This window comes from Pipra filicauda, unplaced genomic scaffold (assembly GCF_003945595.2).
Source record: "Pipra filicauda isolate LSUMZ 115617 unplaced genomic scaffold, ASM394559v2 scaffold110_size2237424_pilon, whole genome shotgun sequence".
Classification (NCBI taxonomy): domain Eukaryota; kingdom Metazoa; phylum Chordata; class Aves; order Passeriformes; family Pipridae; genus Pipra; species Pipra filicauda.
The window spans coordinates 612,726-634,094 of record NW_024103552.1 but is presented as its reverse complement, the minus strand read 5'-3'; the positions used below and the strand labels follow the sequence as shown (position 1 = coordinate 634,094).

General features: G+C 38.1%; 1 protein-coding gene across 5 annotated transcripts in view; it reads right to left on the bottom strand.

Moving 5' to 3' along the window:
• RNF19A (ring finger protein 19A, RBR E3 ubiquitin protein ligase) overlaps window positions 1-21,369 on the bottom strand; it is a 54,944-nt gene that overhangs the window by 3,089 nt on the left and 30,486 nt on the right. For all 5 annotated transcript variants that reach the window (XM_039382321.1, XM_027717589.2, XM_039382317.1 and 2 more), the window contains 8 exons: window positions 17,367-18,117; window positions 11,932-12,140; window positions 9,814-9,958; window positions 9,069-9,231; window positions 4,567-4,681; window positions 2,402-2,563; window positions 1,663-1,876; window positions 119-262 (listed from right to left, as the gene is read on the bottom strand). In XM_039382321.1, coding sequence (XP_039238255.1) covers window positions 119-262; window positions 1,663-1,876; window positions 2,402-2,563; window positions 4,567-4,681; window positions 9,069-9,231; window positions 9,814-9,958; window positions 11,932-12,140; window positions 17,367-17,983 — 1,769 coding nt within the window. In that variant the 5' untranslated portion in view covers window positions 17,984-18,117. The remainder of the gene's footprint in view (window positions 1-118; window positions 263-1,662; window positions 1,877-2,401; window positions 2,564-4,566; window positions 4,682-9,068; window positions 9,232-9,813; window positions 9,959-11,931; window positions 12,141-17,366; window positions 18,118-21,369) is intronic.

The following is a 21,369-nucleotide window of genomic DNA, read 5'->3' as shown; positions in this document are numbered from 1 at the left end:
GTAACAAAATTTATGGTTTCTAAGTATAATCACTAAAGTAGAACAGCTGAGGCATGCTTAGAATATCCTTTAATAAGCAAGGCTTATTAATATTCTGTTTTCACCACGTTTCTCTTACCTGTCCAAAGGGATGTAGGAGTTCAGAATGGATCCTGCCATTGCTTTGGTACTGGCATTGTCACTAACTGTTCCCAAGCTAACTGTGCCAGATTCTCCACTCAAACTGTATCGTTCTTTCTGCACATCTGCTTGTACTTCCAGTCTTTGAGAGAAAGAGAGAGAGTTGCATATACTGCCACAACAGTTAAAGCACAGTAGCTGAAAACTAGTGTCATCTTGCAGACTGAAATAAGTAAATAATAAGTCAGTAATAAGTAAAGTTCATGAGTTACTCCAATACAGATGTACATATCAACACTATGAAACAGGTTCTCTCTTCCCACTATCAAAAATGACTATTTTTTTGATTGAAAACAAACAAACAAAACCAGATTTATTTCCCAACAAAGCAAAATGTTATATTTTAATCAAAGGTTCTGGATTCTTTCCCTCCTGAGACTTACATGGACAACTTCCAGGTTTAGCTACATTTCTTTGCAGATAGTGCACTATACTTCAAAAATGGAAAAACCAATCATAAGGGTACATAAGTTTATGACATGATAGTTCCCATGTTTCCCCTGCTGCAAAATTATTACTAATCAAATAACATGCAGGGAACTGTGTTCTGTACTCTGCTTTTCTTGTATTGTTATCAACTGCAACAGGAATAATAGAAACCTCAGTAATCTTAAACTGGGCTGAGCAGATAAGCCAGAAAGCAGATTACAAGTTTTTTTCCAAATGTCTTGTTTATCTATGTTCTAACAGTGAAATAGAAGTGGGTTTTTTTGTTTTGTTTTCCGCTCCATCTCTTTAAAGAGAAGAGTATGTATACCTCACTCAGCAGTCACAGCTTGAAACGTGCTCCAGCATAGGGGAAACTCTTGATACTATCCTTCACTCTTTATTCTATATAGACTGGACTGCCAAATTACTCAAAATGAGCAGCGCTGGCACCTGATTTAAGGAGCAAATTCCACCCTGAACCCTAAACATTAACAATCCTTTCTAGACACTCCCTTTCTCTTCAGGGTGCAGAAGAGCCAACAAGCCGAAACGTCCAAATTCACAGGAGGCATTGAGCACTAAGTGACAAGAAGCTGCCACCTGGGCAAGGCCACATACTCAGCTGCCTCCCCTCCTGCCTGAAGTCCATTTGGAATCCACACTCCATCCAGGTGTTCTGAAGGCAACAGAACAGGGCTTGGTACTTGTAGACTACTGAACAAGTCAATAGTTCTGACTTTGGGGTGAGATGCACCAGAGAACACAACTGCATAAGACATGAGATGCCTCCCTCTGACTTCTGGGTAGAGGTAGCTCTCCTGGGAAGCAGGAAACAAGATCTCAGGCCTCACTCACCCTGAACAAAATTCAAGCCTGGTCAGGCAGGATCTCTTGAAAATCAAGTAGAGTCTGTCAGGGATGAACTGTTTATCTCCCAGAGACAGTTCCCTTTTAATAGGAACCAATTTCAAAAAACAAAAATCAGAAACCCCAGCAATACCACTTCCTCTGCCTCCACGTAGAGCAGGACAGCGTGAAAAGGTCCCGTCTCACCTGTTAAAGCAGTTAACCATTGCGCTCCCCGAGAGGCTCCCTGTGATGCTGGCCCCAGCCAGGGCCATCGTACTCGCGGTTTCGCTGAGGTTGTCTCGGATGGCTCCTATCCTATCCATGTGGCTCCCACTTGCACTTAGGCTGCCAGTCAGTCCTCCAACACTTCCTTCTCCTATGCTGGGGTTGTGTCGTGCCTCTGCCACGGAAGTGGTATCTAGACAGAAACAAAGACGGCTCGTCAGTTATGGAAGTAGCATTTAGTTGTTTCTAGAATGCGACCATGGAAACTGTTCCTGAAATTGTGCTGAGAAGAAGGATTTGTAAAACATACTGTCACAAAAAGAGAACTTTGGGGGAAAACAAACAAACAAACCCCACAACCAACCACAAATAATTAAAAGAGACACCTTTCTTGGAGCTGCTATAATGGTTATGCCTGACATCCCATGCTTAAAATACCAACAGAATTCTGAAAGAGCAACATTAATGCTATCTTAAAACTTTTACATACGGAAAAGACTTGAGTCTGGCTTTGATTAAAATGGGCAAGAAAAGCTTTAATGCTTGTATTACAGCCTAGTCCAATATGACAGAGAGACATGACCATGACCTGAGAAGTGCTCTTTTCAGCAATGAGCAGAAGCAGCCCCAACTGCAAATAACTACTCTGGTATCTAAGGCAGCAAATACAAGTCACAGGCTCCATATTTACAGAAAACGGAACACTGAATTTCCTTACCTACAGCTGCATTTGTTCCACCAACATTTATATCATTTTCATCATCAAATTCTATTCTGACACCTTTTCCATTGCCAGCTGACACACCACAGCCCCCACTTCGGCAGAGGGAAATTGGAACAACTCCATACACATAAGCCAGCATAATAGGAACACCAATACCTACAGAGGAAAGTACAGTCTTTCATTAAATGTGGCTTATATTTTAGAGCCTTTCAGAAAGGCAATTTCATTCTCTATGATTACTTAATATTTCACACTTGAAAGAGGTCAGGAGGAAGTAAAATTAAGAAATATTGGTAAATCACTAAGGAGAAATTGCCAGAAAAGTACTTTCAGCAGGCAGAACATCCTGTCAGCACTGATAGGAAGGGAAGCTTAATGATTGATGAATTAACACTTCCAGTATGTCCATACCATCTTTTACAAACAAAATTAAAGTATTTAAAGGTTCATAAAAGCTCCACTGGGGACTGTAATAATGTTTCACCTGAGAGGAAAAATAGCAGAGCTCTATTTCAAACGTTTTTCAACTAAAAATGTTAGTACCTCTACTAATTTAATAAGGGGCTCATTTTGCATCCAATAAATGCAGACAGGGCTTTGCTATCAATTTATTAGGACTTAGCATTATTATTACTCTGGAATCTTTCAATATAAAAGTAAACAATTCTGTGGAGCAGGGTGGCAGCAGTAAAGGGACACCAGGGAAAGGAACTGTGGGCTAAAGCGCACACGGATACACGCACTCCCATTCCACTGCTTCTAGTGGACTGTGGAAGTTACTCCTTTAGCACATGAATTAAATCATTCTATGGCTTTGCTGATGGAAGTACACGGAAGATACAAAAATGGCAGACTGGAAAATGGCAAGCTGGCACATTCTGAAAATGGACAGAAGCACACCCAATAGAAAGGCTCCTCAGTCTAATCTAAAATAAAGGTTCCAATTACAGGAACTCCCCTTCGCTAGAAATTTCTCATTATTCCAGGAGAAAATCCATATTCATTATTTTGGAAGCCATATAATGCCCTGAGACCGGAGACCACGTGTTAATAGCAATGGGGCAAGAGCAAAACTCCACAAAAAAACCCCAACTGCTTTGCCTGAAAAGTCACATTTATCCCTGTTCAGAAATAAGAAACAGCTTGAAAGAATGAGGTAAAGCAGACCTATAAATGCAACTATCAGACTTTGTGCCCCACTACCTGTTTAGCAGGGATCTGATACCACAGCTACAGAAGAACAATGCAGACTGACACGAGAGCAGGTTTTATGACTGGCATATCTGCATTTGCACAGTGGTCCAGCATTGATAACAAGCTGTTTAAAGCCACAGCTTTGGGGCCAGTTTGAACCATCACTTGCTAAAAGCGGCCCTGCCTTCCTGAGGTTATTCATTCCTTTCTGAGCATTGCTTCTGGCACAAGGGGGAACACTGCAGACACAACCACATGTTCAGGAGACCGATCCAGCTTAAAACTAAGTGGTGCGTCTTAGTATGAATCACTTATCGACCCCAGCTTTTACTGTGCAACTGTGAAGATGCCTGTGATGCAACAGAGGAGAAGCAAGGCAATGCCTGGCAAGTCCACTCCTTCCAAAAAAATCTGGGTTTACGGTGATCTTGAAATTACTTGAGAAGGTGAGAAGTATTTTGTAAGGTGCAGCCAGATTTTCCTCAAATGCTACCCTCAACAACTGTCATGAGAAAGAATGTGATAACAATTCAAACTGACTCCCAGAGCAAAACAAAAAATTTTTCAACTGCCGTAATGCTAAGTGTAAGGGACACTGCATTGTTGTTCTGCATTGAGAAAAGTTTGATATGAAGTTTCTAAAATACAAAGAGACTCTGTGGAAACAGTTTTTTCTTGGTCATTTAGAAAACCTTTAAATACTTCACTCTTAAAAGCCAGACACAACAATGTGGAAACTTCAATTTGCAAGATAAAAATTACTTTTAATTCTTCAGGAAATACTGCATCAAAATCAAGTACTGTATTCTTCATTCTGCCCCAATAAATATATAACCTCAGACTCCTCCTTGTCTCAGTTTCTTCACCTATAAAAGGAAACTACAGCACTTATCTCAGCTGTGTTATTCAGGAGTACTTCTTTTTGCAAGGTGCTACCAAGACATAAAATAGTAGTATTTGCTTACCTACAGTTACTGCAGCTACAACTGGAGACACAATTACAGATAAGGTTACACCACCTGCTATAGCCAAGTTTCGCTTGTGCTTTGAGATGTCTTTGCCTTCGTATCGATTGTGAATCTTGGAAGGAGAAAAGAAAGGGTTTTTAGAGTATTATCATCAATAATACATTGCTACAAGAATGGAAGAATTGACATCATTTGGAATCTGTACTCTTCTAGAGAGATCACATTCTATGTCATGATTTATTTCTCATCTCAAAGAAAATAAAATTTATACAGATCTTAATTTTAGGCAACTACTTAGAAGTCCTCCCATCCAGGAACTAAGCATTTACTTCCAGCCTCAAGTTTGAAGAGCTAAATCATTGAACAGCTTTGTTTGTTCAATCGTTACTCCAGCTTACATGGCTGTGAAAAGCAGACAAACTTTAAGGATAAACAAATTGACACATCTGATCAAACTGACACTTCTTATTCCCAGTCATCTTTTCCCTGAACAATACAGAGTGAAACTTCCACAGACTACTAGATCTATGGAAACAGGCTGACATAGCATCATGAGACAGCATCCACCAAAAATAACCTGGAAGGAGGGGAGAACAAGAACTCCGTTGCTCCAGCCGTTGAGACAGGAAATGTTTTTGCAAACCTGAGCCTTAGCTGTGCTACTGTTTACTGATGAATCTGCAAACCAAACCTCTTACTGATGGCTCAAGTCTGCAATAACTCTGAAATGTGACTGCCTCAAACTTATCTGCCACAAATCCCACATGAACCTGAAAGGCCTTCAAAGAACACTGTTTCGCAGAGATTTCCCACTTTTTGTGCATTTCATTTACTCTCTCTGGGAATATGGTCTCTCAGGGATATGGACTTTATTTGTTGTAGTTCTCAGTTAAGATATAATTACAAAGCAACAACAGTAGCAAGATCTTAATGGCTGTCATAAGGCTAAGCTAATTCTCACTCCATCCAAGGAGGAACACAAAAGACAGTACCGAGAAGATAATGACAAAAAATGAGCTGGATGTTGTGATTTCTAAATTACCATGTTACTGAATGTTGTGTTTTCTAAAATATTATCTCAATTAGAGATTTGGTAGGGTAGTTCTCTTTGGAATAAACAAAGTATTTGTTCAGGCAAGACAGGCCAGGAAGGGCAGAGAAGGCACTGTGCTTCGTGCAAAGAGAATGCATTTACTTGCTCTGAAGTACATGATACAGAGAGAGAAACACAGAGTGAGAGAGCATTTGAATATGAAACATGTCTATGGATTAAAATGGAAAAAATGAACATAAACATTCTCTCACAGTATGAGTGTGTAAAAATTACAAACCCAGGAAAATCAAGTTTCACAGGGCTCTGAGCAATTGCCAGGATCATCTCAGGTGCTGAATTTTACTGTTATGGACAATTTTAACTCCCAAAACAGAAGCATACATAAAACAAACAGAGATATCCTTAAAGGCTACTGGATTCCTTAAACATAAAATTACAAAAACCAACATAAAGGAATGGAAGGAAGAGGTTATAGAGAAGAAACTGATTGAAAACATCAAGACAGAAGGTTACACTGGTAGAAATTACTATGAAATAAGAATCTTCTGAATATTGAGTAAATAATAAAGAATAGCCAAGCAAAAATACTAGACCAGAAGAGAGATTTCAATAAACACAGAAAACTGCTAGGTTACAAGACTTATGTCTATAATAATGGAGCACTAGCACTTCTCTGTCAAAGTACAAGCACAAATTCTTCCAATGAAGCAGACAGACAGTGTTGTAAAAGAACAATGAAGCTTCCTTTACCAAAGCAGCAGCAGCATTAAGAAAATAGAAAGTGGGTCAGATTACTGTGAATGGGTATAAAGGAACCGCATGAAGGTGTCAGGCCAAAATCAGAAAGGTTAAAATAGAGGAGACAAAAAGCAAGGGACACCAAAGTCAAGGAGAAATTATTCTACAAGTACAGTGCTAGTAAGAGGAAGACCAAATTGGATCAATTTGCTGTTTAACAAAAAGGAAAGACAGCCAGCAGATGAAATTGGAGACATGTTCCTATTTTTTTTTCCCCTTCAGTTGTCACTGAAGATCAACTGTAAGCCAGATGACTGGTGACAAAGAAGTAAGATCTGTACAAATGCAGCAGGTTAGAGCGTACTGACATGAGCTGATCTGAAAAATATCTCAGCAGGCCCAATATCAGAGTCACTAATAGTAATTTTTGAAAACTATTATTCGTAGAGGATGTCTGAAAAAAATTCTAGGAAAACTGGAAAAAGTTAAATGGCAATGGTAATCTCAAAAAGATGTAAAACAAGAAGCTGAGGAATAAAAGACCAGTGAACTGAACTTTCATTTTCTGAAAGCTGGGAACTTGTAGACATCAAAACAAAGACAGAAAATAAAGAGGTAGCACTGATTTTTTTCAAGTAGAAATCATGTCGAATAATTTTCTTCTGTGACAAGGCAACTTGGCCTTGAGGATGGGGAGAAACAGATGTCATGCACTGACTTTAACAAAATTCTTACATTCTTGAATGACACTCAACCAGGTTATAATGGTCCAGACTGAAAAAATGGACGAGAGATAGCTACTATAAGCTTCATGTGAAACTACAGAAAACATGTGAATAGTCATTCGGTTCTTTTACTACGCAAATTGAAATTCCTAACTCCATACTTTTTCCAAGAGATACGCCCTGGATCCAAGAGTATTGCACATTTTCATTAACCTGGAAGACTTAAGGAGAAGAATGTGTGTGTGTTGAAATTCAGGCCAATACAATCTGGCAAGGTTGCAAGAATGCCATGAATTCATGCCAGTCTTGAGAAGTTGAAAAAATGGCCTGAAATTACTAAGATGCAGCTGAATGGTAATGAATTCAAGACTACCTTTAGGAAGAGGCCAATTGCCTAAATTAGCAGTATGGTGGGAAAGCACGTGTGTTTTAGAGTACACAAAATGAAAACAGCATGTTGTTGAGGAAGAGGTAATCATTAGTTCATGTCACAGGATCACCCTTTCATTTAACTCCACAGTAGTAACGCTTTGTCTTCACTGCTGTATTCAAACTAGACAAAAGCAAAGGTGGTATGTACAACTACAAGGAAATCCAGAAGAGGAGAATCAGATGCCTAAACCAGTATGTTTTCTTGACAGTTTGTCAAGAAAAACTAGAAGTGCTAGGTTTGTTCAGAGAGAGGAATGAAAGTGGACTTAAAACATCATAAAATATGTAATGGCATATTGCAAAGCAAAAGGATTTTTTACATCAGCTGTAGATAGGGCAGTAAGAACATAATGTTAATTAAACTAATGTTAAAAAGGTAAAATAAAATTTACTAAGAAAATTAAGCTTGGAGGGTCTGTGGGATCTCCATCATCAGCTGTTTTGAAGAGAAATGCGAACATGTGACAGGGGTCATGGAAAAATGACCCTCATTAAGCAGTGAGGTACAACAGAAATTCTCATGAGGCTGCCCTCACAGACTAATGCTCTGAGCCTTTACCATTACTACATGAAAGGTGCTCAGCGATAGGGACCTATCCCAAAATCTAATGAGAAAAGCTAATCAAGCAAAAGTAATTTGGAACAGGTAACTGCTGCCTTCTTCCTCTTCTCACCTACAAGGTTCCAATGACTGTATGGGACTAGGCCATAACAGAATACAAGGATCAAAAGACAACTGTGGCAGAAGATAGGAGTACTTACTTGAAATAAAAAGATGAAAAATACAGTGAAAAAGCTGCATCCCTAAACCTTTTGTCTAGCAGCCTTTCTGCCCCAATAAATGCAGAATCATGAGTCTTGCCAGTCACTGTGAGAATCCATGCTGATAAAAGCAGAAAAACACATCTTCCAAGCCATCATTTCAAAAAACCCATTTTCAAAAGATCTGGATAACTTACTGCTTTATCCTAAGTTACTTACAGGAGTTTGTTATTTACTTAACAATAAAAGTTATTATATTTTTAAGAGGAAATCTATCAACTGAATTCTGAATAACACGATCGTTTCTAGCTGATTCCCACAATCAGTAAAATGAAGACATATTCTTGTCTAGCCCTGAAGACTATTCCACATGGTGGACTGGCCCAAGGCAATTAATAAGCTGCTGAGTACAAATGCTTAAATATGTGCATGCACAAACCTAAACTAGCTTAACTTTAATACTAAAACTCTGGTAACTATCTGCTTTTAAGAAAAATAAGAAGGATTTTCTTTTTGCCTTCCTTGTCCTCTAAATATTATTTAATTCTAAGGGACACTAGGGAAACCAGAGATCAAAACCAGAGCAACCTTGAAAAAGCATGCAGCAACTCTGACAGCAAGACACAGAAACTGGAAATTGTTCAGTGTTCTGCTCTGCTTGTTTTAAGAGAATTCTTAAAAACACTGCTCTTCCTTCCTGTACAATTGACACAAATATCTTGAACACAGTATTACCCAAGTCAAACAATGCAGAAGATAAATCCTGAAGGAGTTGTAGCATGTTTTACCTTACGTCCCACATACACAGGAATTCCAATAATCATAGCAGGAATAGCAATGCCAGCTATTAAGGCAATTCCTACAGGAGCTCCAACAAGTGTCCCTAGTTGCCACAATATTTTCTTCTTACGGCTCCATGGTTTCTTCCCCCAAAATGTGCAACCTGATGGACTAATAGAAAGAAGAAAACTGTAAAGAAATTGTAAATAAATAGAGCTATACACTACTGAACAGTTACAAAAATTACCTTAGTTATAAAATTACTGTCCTTAGGTTAAAGTTACAGATAGTACAGATATCAAATCATCAGTTATAAATTCTTCAGATTTTTTTTTGCCTTGACAGCATATTTTTCAATGTGAAGAGAAGCATACTGCATATACTACACACCAATCTGTGGTTCAAAGGTAACTTATACAATCAAGAGTTTTTGTAATGCTTTACTACGAAGACAGAATTAAGTATCAGTATTGACATCAGCAAAAACAGTGGATGTGTTCATCTAAAACACTTCATTTGTACTAAGAAGTCATTGCATGCATAAAACTTAGAAAATACTTTAAAATGAAAAATAACAAAGCACTAATTTAAATACATTTATTGAAATCTAACTTAATCCTCTGATATAGATACTTCAACTGTGATTCTCTACTCCGAGAAGAAGAAACCCAGACTTATACCACTCGGGAATCTACTTCCATGTAGTTTAGAAGACACATTACCAACCGCATAGATTTTTTTTCTTAAATGTACCTTAAATAATGTAAATCTGAGATCTCTTTCATACACAGCCAACAGAATTCACAGCCACAGACAGCACAAGTCATATGATTGCAGCTTCCATCATTCATTTTTATTATATAAGCAGCACAGCGTGGGCATGGCTTTATGTCATCAGCTGTTTAAAAATGAATATTAAGATCATATCAGTTCTTTAGACAGGCAGATTTAATCAAAATACAGACAGACATACACATTTGGGAAAACCAAACGAACCATTATCTGAAAAACTGAAGAAGTTTTTTGTAAGGTTGCTCTACAAATCTTGATTTGTCAGTTACTTGATATCTATTAGTTTTTGCAAACCTTGGATTGAGTAAAACTAATGAAAACAAGATGTATTAGACAACGTTCAAGTAACTGAATAGTTAATGCATACTCTCTGTTCAAGCATTTACTAAGCTCAATGAAATATATATTAGACTCAGACATTAAATATGTATGTTAACATAGGACTGATAATACGGTCTCTAAATATAATCTTCTTTTACATTTCACGCTGTTATGAATCTTATACTTGAATATTCAGTCTCCACACTGTTAACTTATCTTAAATCCATCTCCCCATTCACATTCAATGTACTTCTTTAGTATCACCAACCTCCTCTTGAGTCCTTTTCACAGCCCTACTTTATATGTACTTACTCCCTAGAAAAACACAGTGTAACAAGAAGAAAACTCTGGAGGCTCTTCCCATTCCCAAGTCAAATATGGAAAAATAAGGTTCAGTGACTAGCTCTGTCAAACAAGGGGGCATTGAGCAACAGTGAAATACTTGTATACTGACACACCACAGTTGTCATCTTCATTCCTTCACATTACTGGTTAGCATCTGCCCTTTGGGACAAGCTGTTTATTCAGAGCAGTCAAAATACCTTGCAGCTCCTAGAGCAGAACTCCAAGTTTACTGCCTCTGCGCTACTAGGCAGGACAAAGGGAAAGGAGAGCTTATACTTGACATAAAGAATTCCCAAAAAGGTGCAGAACCAGCAGAAAAAAGCAGCTCTACCAACTCCAGTGCACAAGGACAGTGAGCAGCTGAAAGGATGCACTAGCTATTCCCACACGGGAACAGATGCACAACCTACAGGTCAGTAACTAAACCGAGCAAGTTCTTCAGCACAGGAATGGCTGAAGATCTACCCAGTGTTGGGAGGGATTGAAAGGGGAAGGAAAGGAGCTGCTCTCCTAATTTATTTAGTTTATTTTAAAATTTGTTTGAAAACTAGAGCAAGATGCCAGTTTTTAAGGCAAGATGGGATGCCTTGTTCAAATAAGCCAGCACAAACAAATTAGAGACTCCCAAGTCTAGGGCTGGATTGGAGAACAACAGCTCTAACTGCAAGGCGCAAAAGAAACTCTTTACCCAAATATCTACCTTGTTTGTTCAGGCAAACACAAAAGCTGCCAAATAAATCAGAGTTTGGTGTAATTCAGAGTCAGTTCTTATTAATAGCAACCTGGACTTCTGATGTGCAAAATACTACACTGAATAATTTATCCTCTTTTTTGGGGAATTACAAACAAGCTCAGCTTTAAGAGTTGGAATTGTTTGCTTTCTGGTAGACAGGACGGATGAGTGTATCCTAGAAAACCAGAAGTTAGTACTAACAAAGATGTCAAACATCAGAGTTGGCATCAGAGTAATAGTCTATTTTGAAAGCAGAAAAATCAGTGGATTTGAGTTTTATTTTTAATAGCTTTTATTATTAGCAGCCCTGGAAGTTTCACCTACAGTGGAGAAAACAAGCGTACCCAGTGTGTAAGTGATACAACTAAAAAAGTCAACATGCTAAACATGTGGGATGTCTTGCAGCAAGTTCATTTGATTTCACATTTTTTAATTATGAAGTAAGAATTTCAAATTATGACAAGCTTCTAAGACTGAACTCAGATGTTCTGGTCACAGAGGACTTCAAATTATAACATCTAAAATTTTACTTCAAATTTAGAATTGTTATTTTATGTTTCTGAAAGACAAAGCATCTAGTATCTACCATGCCATTATTCCATTCTTTCCTTATTGAGGGTTAATTGTGCAAAAAGTACAAAAGCGATGTTTTACAGACACAGTACCCTAATCATAAATACCTGCTGCTCCAGATTCCTGGCTGTAACTAATAGATGAAGAACGAATTGTTCTCAGGCGCAGACTCTGAGCTCTCTCCTGGCGAGCAGCATCGCAGGTCTGGTTGGGATGCCAAATTTGCTTACAGTGGTAGCAAAACTCAGTTCCACAGCCTTCTCGTCCACACGTAAGCTTGGGACAGCTGGCACATCCAAAAGCGATCACAGCATATCTTGAACAACCAAGAGGGGCAAAAGAGAATTTTGTTAATAAAACCAGTTCTAACTATAGCCCAAAGCTGATGAGACAGCTGTCAGAGCAGCTGAAGCAGGTACACAGGCACTGGACATCAGGAGTTGACATTAGGTGGGCCAGCACGGGGTCCTTATCACCTCTTTTCACCACTCTATTGTCGTTGCATTAGACTAAAATTGAACAGAAATACTATAATCACTACAACACTCTGCTCTCATTCACCTTAACTCCACGCAGTACTGAAATATACTGTATTTAAGGCTGAATGCAATACTGTAAGGTTTACAGTCACAAAGAAACCACAGATTAGAGGAGCAGGACAATAAACCCCCAAAAATGCATTTTTAAAAATGCAATTCAAACAGTAAACACAAAAATTGGTAAGAGTTCAGTGCCTCACTGCAACCTTTACTCTGATAATATTACAGAGCAAAAAGCTCCAAAAATGTTGAGTTACAAAACTGTGTTACGCTACTTCGTAATCAGGCACTACATGAACAGTTCTGCACAATGAGAGTTGTAGCAACAAATTAATTTCTTCATCAGATCTGCATTTCAAAGTTCAAATGATAAAAACACAATATGTATTATCGTTCATATCAGTAGTACATACAAACATATATACATGTGTCTTAATTCCTACCCATTGCCATTTTTTTCAATGATTTTATGCATTAGCTTTCCTTAAAATATATACTACTAAGTCCACTGGTATGAAAACAGATGTGTAGCTTTATTAACCTGAACAGCACCTCGGAATAGATTTCAACAGATTTATAAATGCTGCAGGAGTTAAACTTCTGTTTTTATTTTAAGACTAAATTGTTTACTTTTGCCCCTGTCCATTTTATAGCAGTTGCATAAATTTAAAATATTCTTTATCAGTAATGATACTTGAAAAATTATTCCCATTCACGTGCCTATTTGAAAATTTAGTTTTTATTTTAGAGTAGCTAGTTCTGTAGCTCTGTAACATTAATGCAAATCTTATCCCTTTCATTATTGTTTTTAAGCAGCATGTTTGAAGTTCCTCCCAAGAAGTTCTGCAAACAAATAGGAGCTTTCAACCTTTCACTTACAGATGATGAAGTTACAAGTGAGATACATGCTTGCCTGTTTTCAAATGTTTCTTACTTTCCAAGCAGAAATTTCGATAATTGCTAGATTCTTCTATATTGTTGTCAAGTTAATCAGCTCCATTTTTCCCACTTTCTGCAAACTGAAAATTGCTCTGCATGTACACAGAGACATTCTGATCCAAATGCTTCAACATATACAGGGATACATTCAAGGCTTGCTAACATTATATAAAAAAAATCTTAACTGTAATCTGTAAGTGTAATATATATCCTTCCTCCTTCCTATTGCTAATTAAGCATGGGCACATCCCTGAAAGCACTCCTCATTTGGGACTCATGTATTGGCACACCTTTGGAAAGTAACTTTTTAGACCAGAGCAAAATCTCAGTTCAAACTGTACAAGACTCCAAGCTTAATTTCAACATTTTGCATTCATTTAACAGGAGATGTGAAAGCCAGAAGTTCTTGTCAGGCTGAGAGAAGGGTAAACCAACCAAATTCAAATAACCAGTAAAACAAAAACCGGAGGCAAAGAAAAATTAGTTGAAGAAAGGCTGCATATTAAGAAGAGGGATGAAGATTTTGTACTCTTTTGCCTGATATGCTTTTTGCTTGATAAAGATTAGAAAATCTAAGAATTGCTGCTCTCTTCTAATAATGCGAGCAACACAATCACAGAGCAAAACCACTAAATAATTCAAAGAGAAGACAGAACACATTTGCAATACTAATTCAATAAGGCTTGTTAAAATGACATTGGAAAACTGATACAAAAAACAGAATATAAAAAAATTAGTCTGGGAAACAGTTCAGGCTGTTTCCTTATCTGTGCTCCTTCCCCAGAGAAGGATCACCTATGTGACAGTGTCCCTTATCAAGCCCCTGCAGGTAGGTTACAGCCAGTCCAGACTTTCACAGTGTTTCAGGTAACAACAACGATCAGGATACATTTGAGCTCACAACAAAAGCCGAGGATGAAATAGCCCAGGGTCAGAAAGTCTGTGGTGCCAGCAGGATGAACCATTCTGGCACTGGAATGGTGTAGTCCCAGAGACACCACAGCTCCCAGACAACTCATCCAGGGTACAACTACTGCAACAAAGGTTCTCCTCCAAACTAATCCACAGTTCTCTTGTTGGGAAGATAAGTTCTCCACAGGGACAGAATTAATAGGAATACACTTAATACTGCAGCTAACTTTGTTTTGAGATCTTTTTGGTTCAAATTTTGCCATGTCTATGATTTGTTTTTTACCCCAAACAGAGTGAAAGACAGCTGAAAAGGTTTCATTCATTGTTTTTTTTCCTGAGAGCACAGGGGTCCATGATGTAAAAAACCCAATGTTGTAAGTCTGGCCTGGCTCCCCTCTTCCTCTTTTTTCTTTTCTCTCTGGGATCAAAGTTTTTATATTATTTGCTCTGTATCTGGTCTGAATTTTTGTCCTCCTGTGATGCCCAAACCCTGAAACAATATTACATGGGATGTTTTATCAAAGCTGGGAAGAGCTGAAGCATTGTTGTGCACCATCCATTTTTTACCTATTTGTGCAGTAAATTTTTCCTGCCAAAATGCTCCACTTTGCACCAGTTTCCGATTTATTACACTACTTATTTCTAATCTTAAAGTCAATTCCAGGAAATAATGCTGCCCTCTGAAGTTTTTGCACCTCTTCTACTTTGGAAGGAATTGCAAACTTAGTAAATGCATTCCATCTAGCTCCCTCATGGAATATTTGATCCATGTTAAAATCATGTTAGCTACCATCACAACTCTAATGCATTCTGCAAGTACGTTCCAAAAACTGTTCCTTCCTCCATCCTCCTTCTACGCTCCACGACAACATTAAATCCATGTTACTACTTTCTATACCACTCCCACTCCTCCTCCCCACCTCTCTGTGTGTGCTTTCTCCCAGCCAGGCACACACTGACTTGCCACGCAGTGCTATGGTGGCTGCCAGGAAGCTAAATTTAAAACCATAACTGTAGGATCCATAAGCAGGTATTACTCTTGCTGAAGGCATTATTGGTGGTCTTTCTTTTGCTCACCAGTATGCTTTTATCCCCCCAAAACTTCTTAGATTAATTTATGTTGAATGTTCAACCGCTGCTGCCCAACATATCTGAGAGTTCTAAAGGTTTCCAAACAAGCAGAAGGATGGGAAAAAGACAAAACATGATTGCATGAGCTCTTGTTCCTTCAGGATGACAACCATAAACAATGATCCTCCTGAGAAGTAGCCCCGTAACCAACTTCACCCCATTTTAAACTTAGTAATAAGAATTCAGTGAGGAGGTACTATCTGTGCATTAAAAGCAGAACTCATTTATCACTGTGAAGCATTTCCGTACCACTTGAAGTCTGTCATGAAAAGTCATGTTAGCAAAAGTACAACATAAGGTTGCCCATACAGTACTAGTTTGTTCCCTTCACACATAGACATTGGCAGTTTATCTGCCTGACAATATACTGTGTTTTGCACAGGATTCCACTCCCAGAGCAAGGAGCATACAGCAGGTAGTTCTGGATCAATGATTTAAATATTTGCTGTACACTAATACATTGCTGTGGTCTCACACAATTGCATGGAACTTTAACTGCACTCTGAAAACCCGCTTTTTATTTTTATAATGGTGCTACCCATAGCAATTATCAGTTTCTGACCATTGAAAGATACTTAGAAGTTTTTTCTAAAAACAGATAAGAAAATTGAAGCACAAAAAACAGGCCAAGTGAAAAGTCTCCATTCAACAAACCTGCCTTAGTCTACTTAATTAAGTACTAAAAAAGTATCCTAACCATGAAACACGATTTAATAGAAAATGGTTTAAAAGTTCTTAAATGCTTCCCCTTAGTTCGAGTAACAACATCTTATCTAGAACTCAAAAACTCAGGGAAACTTGAGCAAAGCATACTTCTGCCTATCATGTAATACATTCTGGTAGTTTTGTTTTGCAGTGTCTAAATATTAAGAGCAAGCCGTACATTGCTCACATTTTTTCTCCTTCTCTCCTTAAACTGTACCTGAGCAATGCCATCCACTTTGGACCAGATACGAAACTATGACCTTTCCAGTCCCCGCTTTTGACTCAAAAATTCTGTTTCATTTAAAGTATGAAAGCACAATTGTACTTGAAATAAGTTCTAAACATTAAGCACCTGAATATTAATATTGGAATATTTAATCTACCTAACAGTCAGTCCTATTCTGCTTGTTCTCTTCCAACATTTGTCCATTTCCTCATTCTACTTATTGCTCACCTGTGAGGCTCTGAAACACAGGTGTCACCCTCTGAGTTTTTATTGTGTACTGCACATCCAGATTGCAGTCATGGCTATAACCTTTAAGCAGTATGATAATGTAAACAGCCTCTAAAAAAGCAGCTTGCTGAAGAATGGCATTATGACACACCAGCAGCAGAAAAGCATGATGAGCTGCTCAGTAGTATTCAGCCTACTCATGTCAGAATTCAGCATGGTTTCAGAACTGTTTAAGTACTAAAGCAATGTTAAAACATTACGTTCCTCAGATAATAAGCAAGAACAAGCTCATTATCTTACATCAGAATCCTGCTGACAGGCAACAAGTGCTGTCTCAACAGCACTTCAAGATGGAAGATATCTCTAGCAGGAGAGGCCTTTTAATTCAAAGAAAAGCTTAAATCATTTTTCACAGTTAAAAAGCCAAAACACACACTGTGCTTTAACAAATAAACTAAGTTAAAAGCAGTCACCAAATCTTCAATTCTCTTTAGTTTCAGCTTTCCACCACTGCCTTGACAGTTCAACACTTCTTTTTTTTTTTTTTGCCTGACATAGATACATGGCAAGCATTTAGCGATAAAAGTTCCTTGACACTGTTGAAACTCCCTCGGTGCAGAAAATAAGAAAAACCTACTTGAGAAAGGGTTTTATTTTGGAAGGTGGGTTGTGGCTTGGATTTTCATTTATTTTGATTTCTTATATTTTAATTTTTTTTTTTAGAGAGAATTCTGCCTGATACCTACTTGTAAAATACAAAACAATATGCTAAAGTAAAGCAAGTAACTTTTCAAAAGCATAACACTATGAAAATGACGTATTTAGGCTGTCACTTTTTCGCAGATATGGGAAAAATACCTACCCACAGTCTGGAGCTGGGCACCACCTACAGTCAGGATCCGCAACCAGCCACCGCCTCAGCATAAACTCTTCATATTTTTCCATCAAGATGTCATCATTTAATATCAAACGGATATCATGAGGATTAAATCGTTCTGAGCATTCTGGACAGCTAATATTAACTCTGCTCTCGGAGATTTCTATCCGGAGATACTGACGCAAGCAATCCACACAAGATCTATGGTGACAAGTCATTATCTCCGGGAACCTGTCCTTGGAGTGCCGCAAAAGGCACAAGGGGCATTCCATGAAGTCTCCACTTGGTTTGCTGCTAGAGGTTGTTCCATTATCAGAAGAGGTACATGTGGAGAAAATAGAGTTCTTGTCTGTACACATTTCTGAATGAATACTTTCGATACTTGCAATTCCATCGACACCTCCATTTAAATCCCTAGACTTGCGTTTCGTGTCTTTTTTTCTCCGAAAAAGTGAGCCCAATGAAATTCTTCTTTTCTTTGGTGCCTTTTTAACCGATGGCAAGCTCACAGAGGAAGCAGAAGACTGGAGGTCCCGATCAGAGCCCATTTGCCGATGTAAACTCATGTCTAGGCCACTCATCAGAAAAGAGTTAAATTTCATACACAATCCTAATCATTTTTAAGGATCAAACAGAGTCAGAGGATACTGGCATATTATTATGTAATCCAGTTTGAGAGCCTTCATGCAGAAAATTCACATGTGTCTGCTTCCAGCAAATTCTTTAGAGGAATTCCCTATATAAGGAGGAAAGAAGAAAAAAAGGAAAATTAGAATCACAACCATCACTTTTGGTTCTGAAAGGTTACAGCTCTCTAATGACATGTTATTCCTATTACTACCATCTTCTCTTACCATCTGACCCAATACCTCTTTCTGTCAACCTTTTCTATCTTTCACATCCTTCTTATCCTAACAAGCCTGACATTTCGCTGTGGTCAAGGACTATCTTTGTTACATTTAATCAGTGCAGAGAACAGCATCTTCACTCCCCTACTCTCTTAAGGGGGGGCAAAAATAGGGAGTGTGTGTGTGCATGTGTAGAAATTACCAAAACCCAAGGCGACAGCTAAATAAATGTACAAGTTCCTCTAGAAAGCTTAGTAACAGGCTTCAGCATTGGAAACCTTTCTATTTTCTCTACCTTACATTTTCCACACATGTGATAAGGTCAACTAAGAATCCAGTATAGTTAATTAAAAGAAAGATTTTTGTGTGTGTTTTGAATCCACTTAGGCTGACAGCAGAAATTAAATCACTGTAGCTAAACAACTCAAGATATTCTCAAAATCTAAGGCTTCTCAGAGAAATATGCATATTTATAACAGAAGGCATCTGAATATTTCAGGGAGCAGAGCTGCAGAGTGAATGACAGCCAACACTGCCTTGCCTTTCAACTTCTACATAATCAAGCAAAGAGTGCAGTTAAGGTGACAACATCTGAATCTTTTATCAGATTGGTTTCTGAAAAAAAAAAAAAAAAAAAGGCCCCCAAACCAGACTCCCATCACATATCAAGCTTCAGTTATTGCCTATGCACAAGATGACAGCAAGGATTTCCTTCTGTTCTCTGCTGCTTAACTCACTGGCTCCAAGAGAATAGAAAAAGAAAGGTGTTTTCCTATTTTCCTCTGACAGAAGTGGCAAATCACCTCCAACCAAAACCACTAACTTCTCCCCAAACATGCAAACATTCCCACTTCTTGGAAGCTTGATTGTACAAAGCGAATTTTTCTAACTCTTGGTGTATTGCTTCTGTAATAGAAAAATGAGAAGGCATTTCTTACATGACACCAGTGCTGCAGACTCGAATCCAACTATTGCTCGCACCATTTCTTTCCTCAGTGTTTCCCAGCTTAACTCCCAGAAAGGCATGCACTGGGTTTCTGTGACTTTATCAAAGGATAAAATCAGAAACCAGATACAAAAAATAAGTCCAAAGGTAGAAGCAAAGGAATGTAGAGATGAATGTCTCTATTTACCAAAGTCAGGCAGTCTGCACACCAGTGAGAGACCGGCAGAAAAACAACCCAACCGCGTGCTGTGTGTGTGTCTCCGGGAGGGATCACTGAGCTGCCTGGTTCAAGACTAGGAAGTTTCAGAGGAAGACTGACCAGCAGCGGAAACAGGAATCCCTCTCCAAAGAGGAAACACAGAAATAGCTCACGGCCTGTCCATCCCACCAGAGCAATCTGCGTAGCAAACCCATTGCTCAAACCCATTGCTCAACCCTCTTCAGACCACCACAGCAAGGTGTTGAGTATGTCTGAGCAGGTAGCCAAGACAACACTACTCAGTTTATACTACCACCCAGTATAGTAGCTCTCCACAAGAATACTGTCTTCTTCAAATGCAGAAGTTAAAAAAGAGGAAAAAAACCATAAACATCCACCATAAAAAAAAAACGAACCAAAAACCCCCCTACACCTCCTGGTTTTGATAAAATGAGGTCTTGAGGCCCTTGAGTTTTTGGAAAGAAAAAAAAACAACACTATTCTACTTTTCAAATGCTGAATTATTACTGCTTTTTTTCCTTCTTTTTTTTATTTTAATAAAGGAAAATCTTACCACTGTGAACATATTAAAAAAAATAATCTTAGTTTACTCCCAGGGTCGAAAATAAAGCATATTTCAAGAACATAACATACTCTTCCTTCCCTCCTAAGGGAACATTTTTATACTAAAAATCTAGCCAAAAAGAATCTTGGATGCTTTACCTGCTTCTGTTCCCAAAACAAATTTAATAATTTTACAGCCGCTGTTTCTCATTACATGAACTAAAACATTCCTTTATGTAAAAAAAAAAAAAAAAAAAAAAAGAAAGAAACTAGAAAAGCCAGCTCCACAATGATTACAGAAGGAGACATCCTTCTAGCATCTTGGCATGATGTTGTATCACAGATACATGCAACTGGGAGACGGTGTCTGAAATATGCTATAGATACAGCCTATGGCTGACAATGAATTAAGTTTATATTTTTAGAAGTGTAAGGATAACCTTAAAAGTATTATTAGAATTGGATTTTAAAAGCTTATAAATGCTTAAAAGCATAATTGTAACATTGGTATGTTCAGACAGATACTACCAGGGCAGTGGAAAGTGCCATCCTCCCTAAACTAGGAGAGTCCTTGAATGAAATGAACAGCAATCAAAGCACTCGTTTCAGGCAAGAAGTTTTTTGTTGTTGTTTTTTTAAGAAAAAAGTAAAATAGAAAGAGGTAGGAAGTAAACACGATAACACAGCCAAGTCTATGACAACAAGCCATCCCCTCCTCCCTTTCTCTGGAGAGGAAAGAATGTGTATTACAGCATTTTTGCCAGTTCCAACAGATGTACAAAATCAAGAAATAGCAGCTCTGGTGCAGAACTGGTTGTACTTTTTTTTTTCTTTTTAAATAAACAAAGATTCTCCCATGCCGTAAAGAAAGAGACCAGTATGTCCTATAGTTCTTTGAGCAATGGGATCTGATAAGCCGTCTCTCAAAAACAGAGGATTGCTCTTCTAAGGAAAATAGTTAAAACTTTGAATGGATCTTTGAATGGAAAAGTTGCCAGTTATTTCAGACCATCATCAATTATGGTCTCTAGATTTAAATGCAGAAAGCTAGTTTTAAAAGCCATGAATTTCCTTATATAGTAATTCTGGATTGACATTTTAGTGACGTTCAAAGATGACTTTGCCGAAGTGAAAAGATTCAGCAGATGATTTATTACAGGAAAAAATGAAGACAAATGTTACAATGCTAATAATGATCAGAGCCGTACAAAATCATAAAAGCTTTCCTAGCACAATCTGGAGCACCAGCCAGTTCTCATGTTGTCCAATCCAACACAGCATCTGTATGTTTTTGCTGACAAAAAGAAGGAAAAAAAATATTTGATTCTGTACAGCCAGAGGACACAATGCCCGTATTATTCCAGTAACAATGAATCCACATGAAGTAGATACACTGTGTGCAAAATGAAGCTCTGAAATCCAACTACTTGA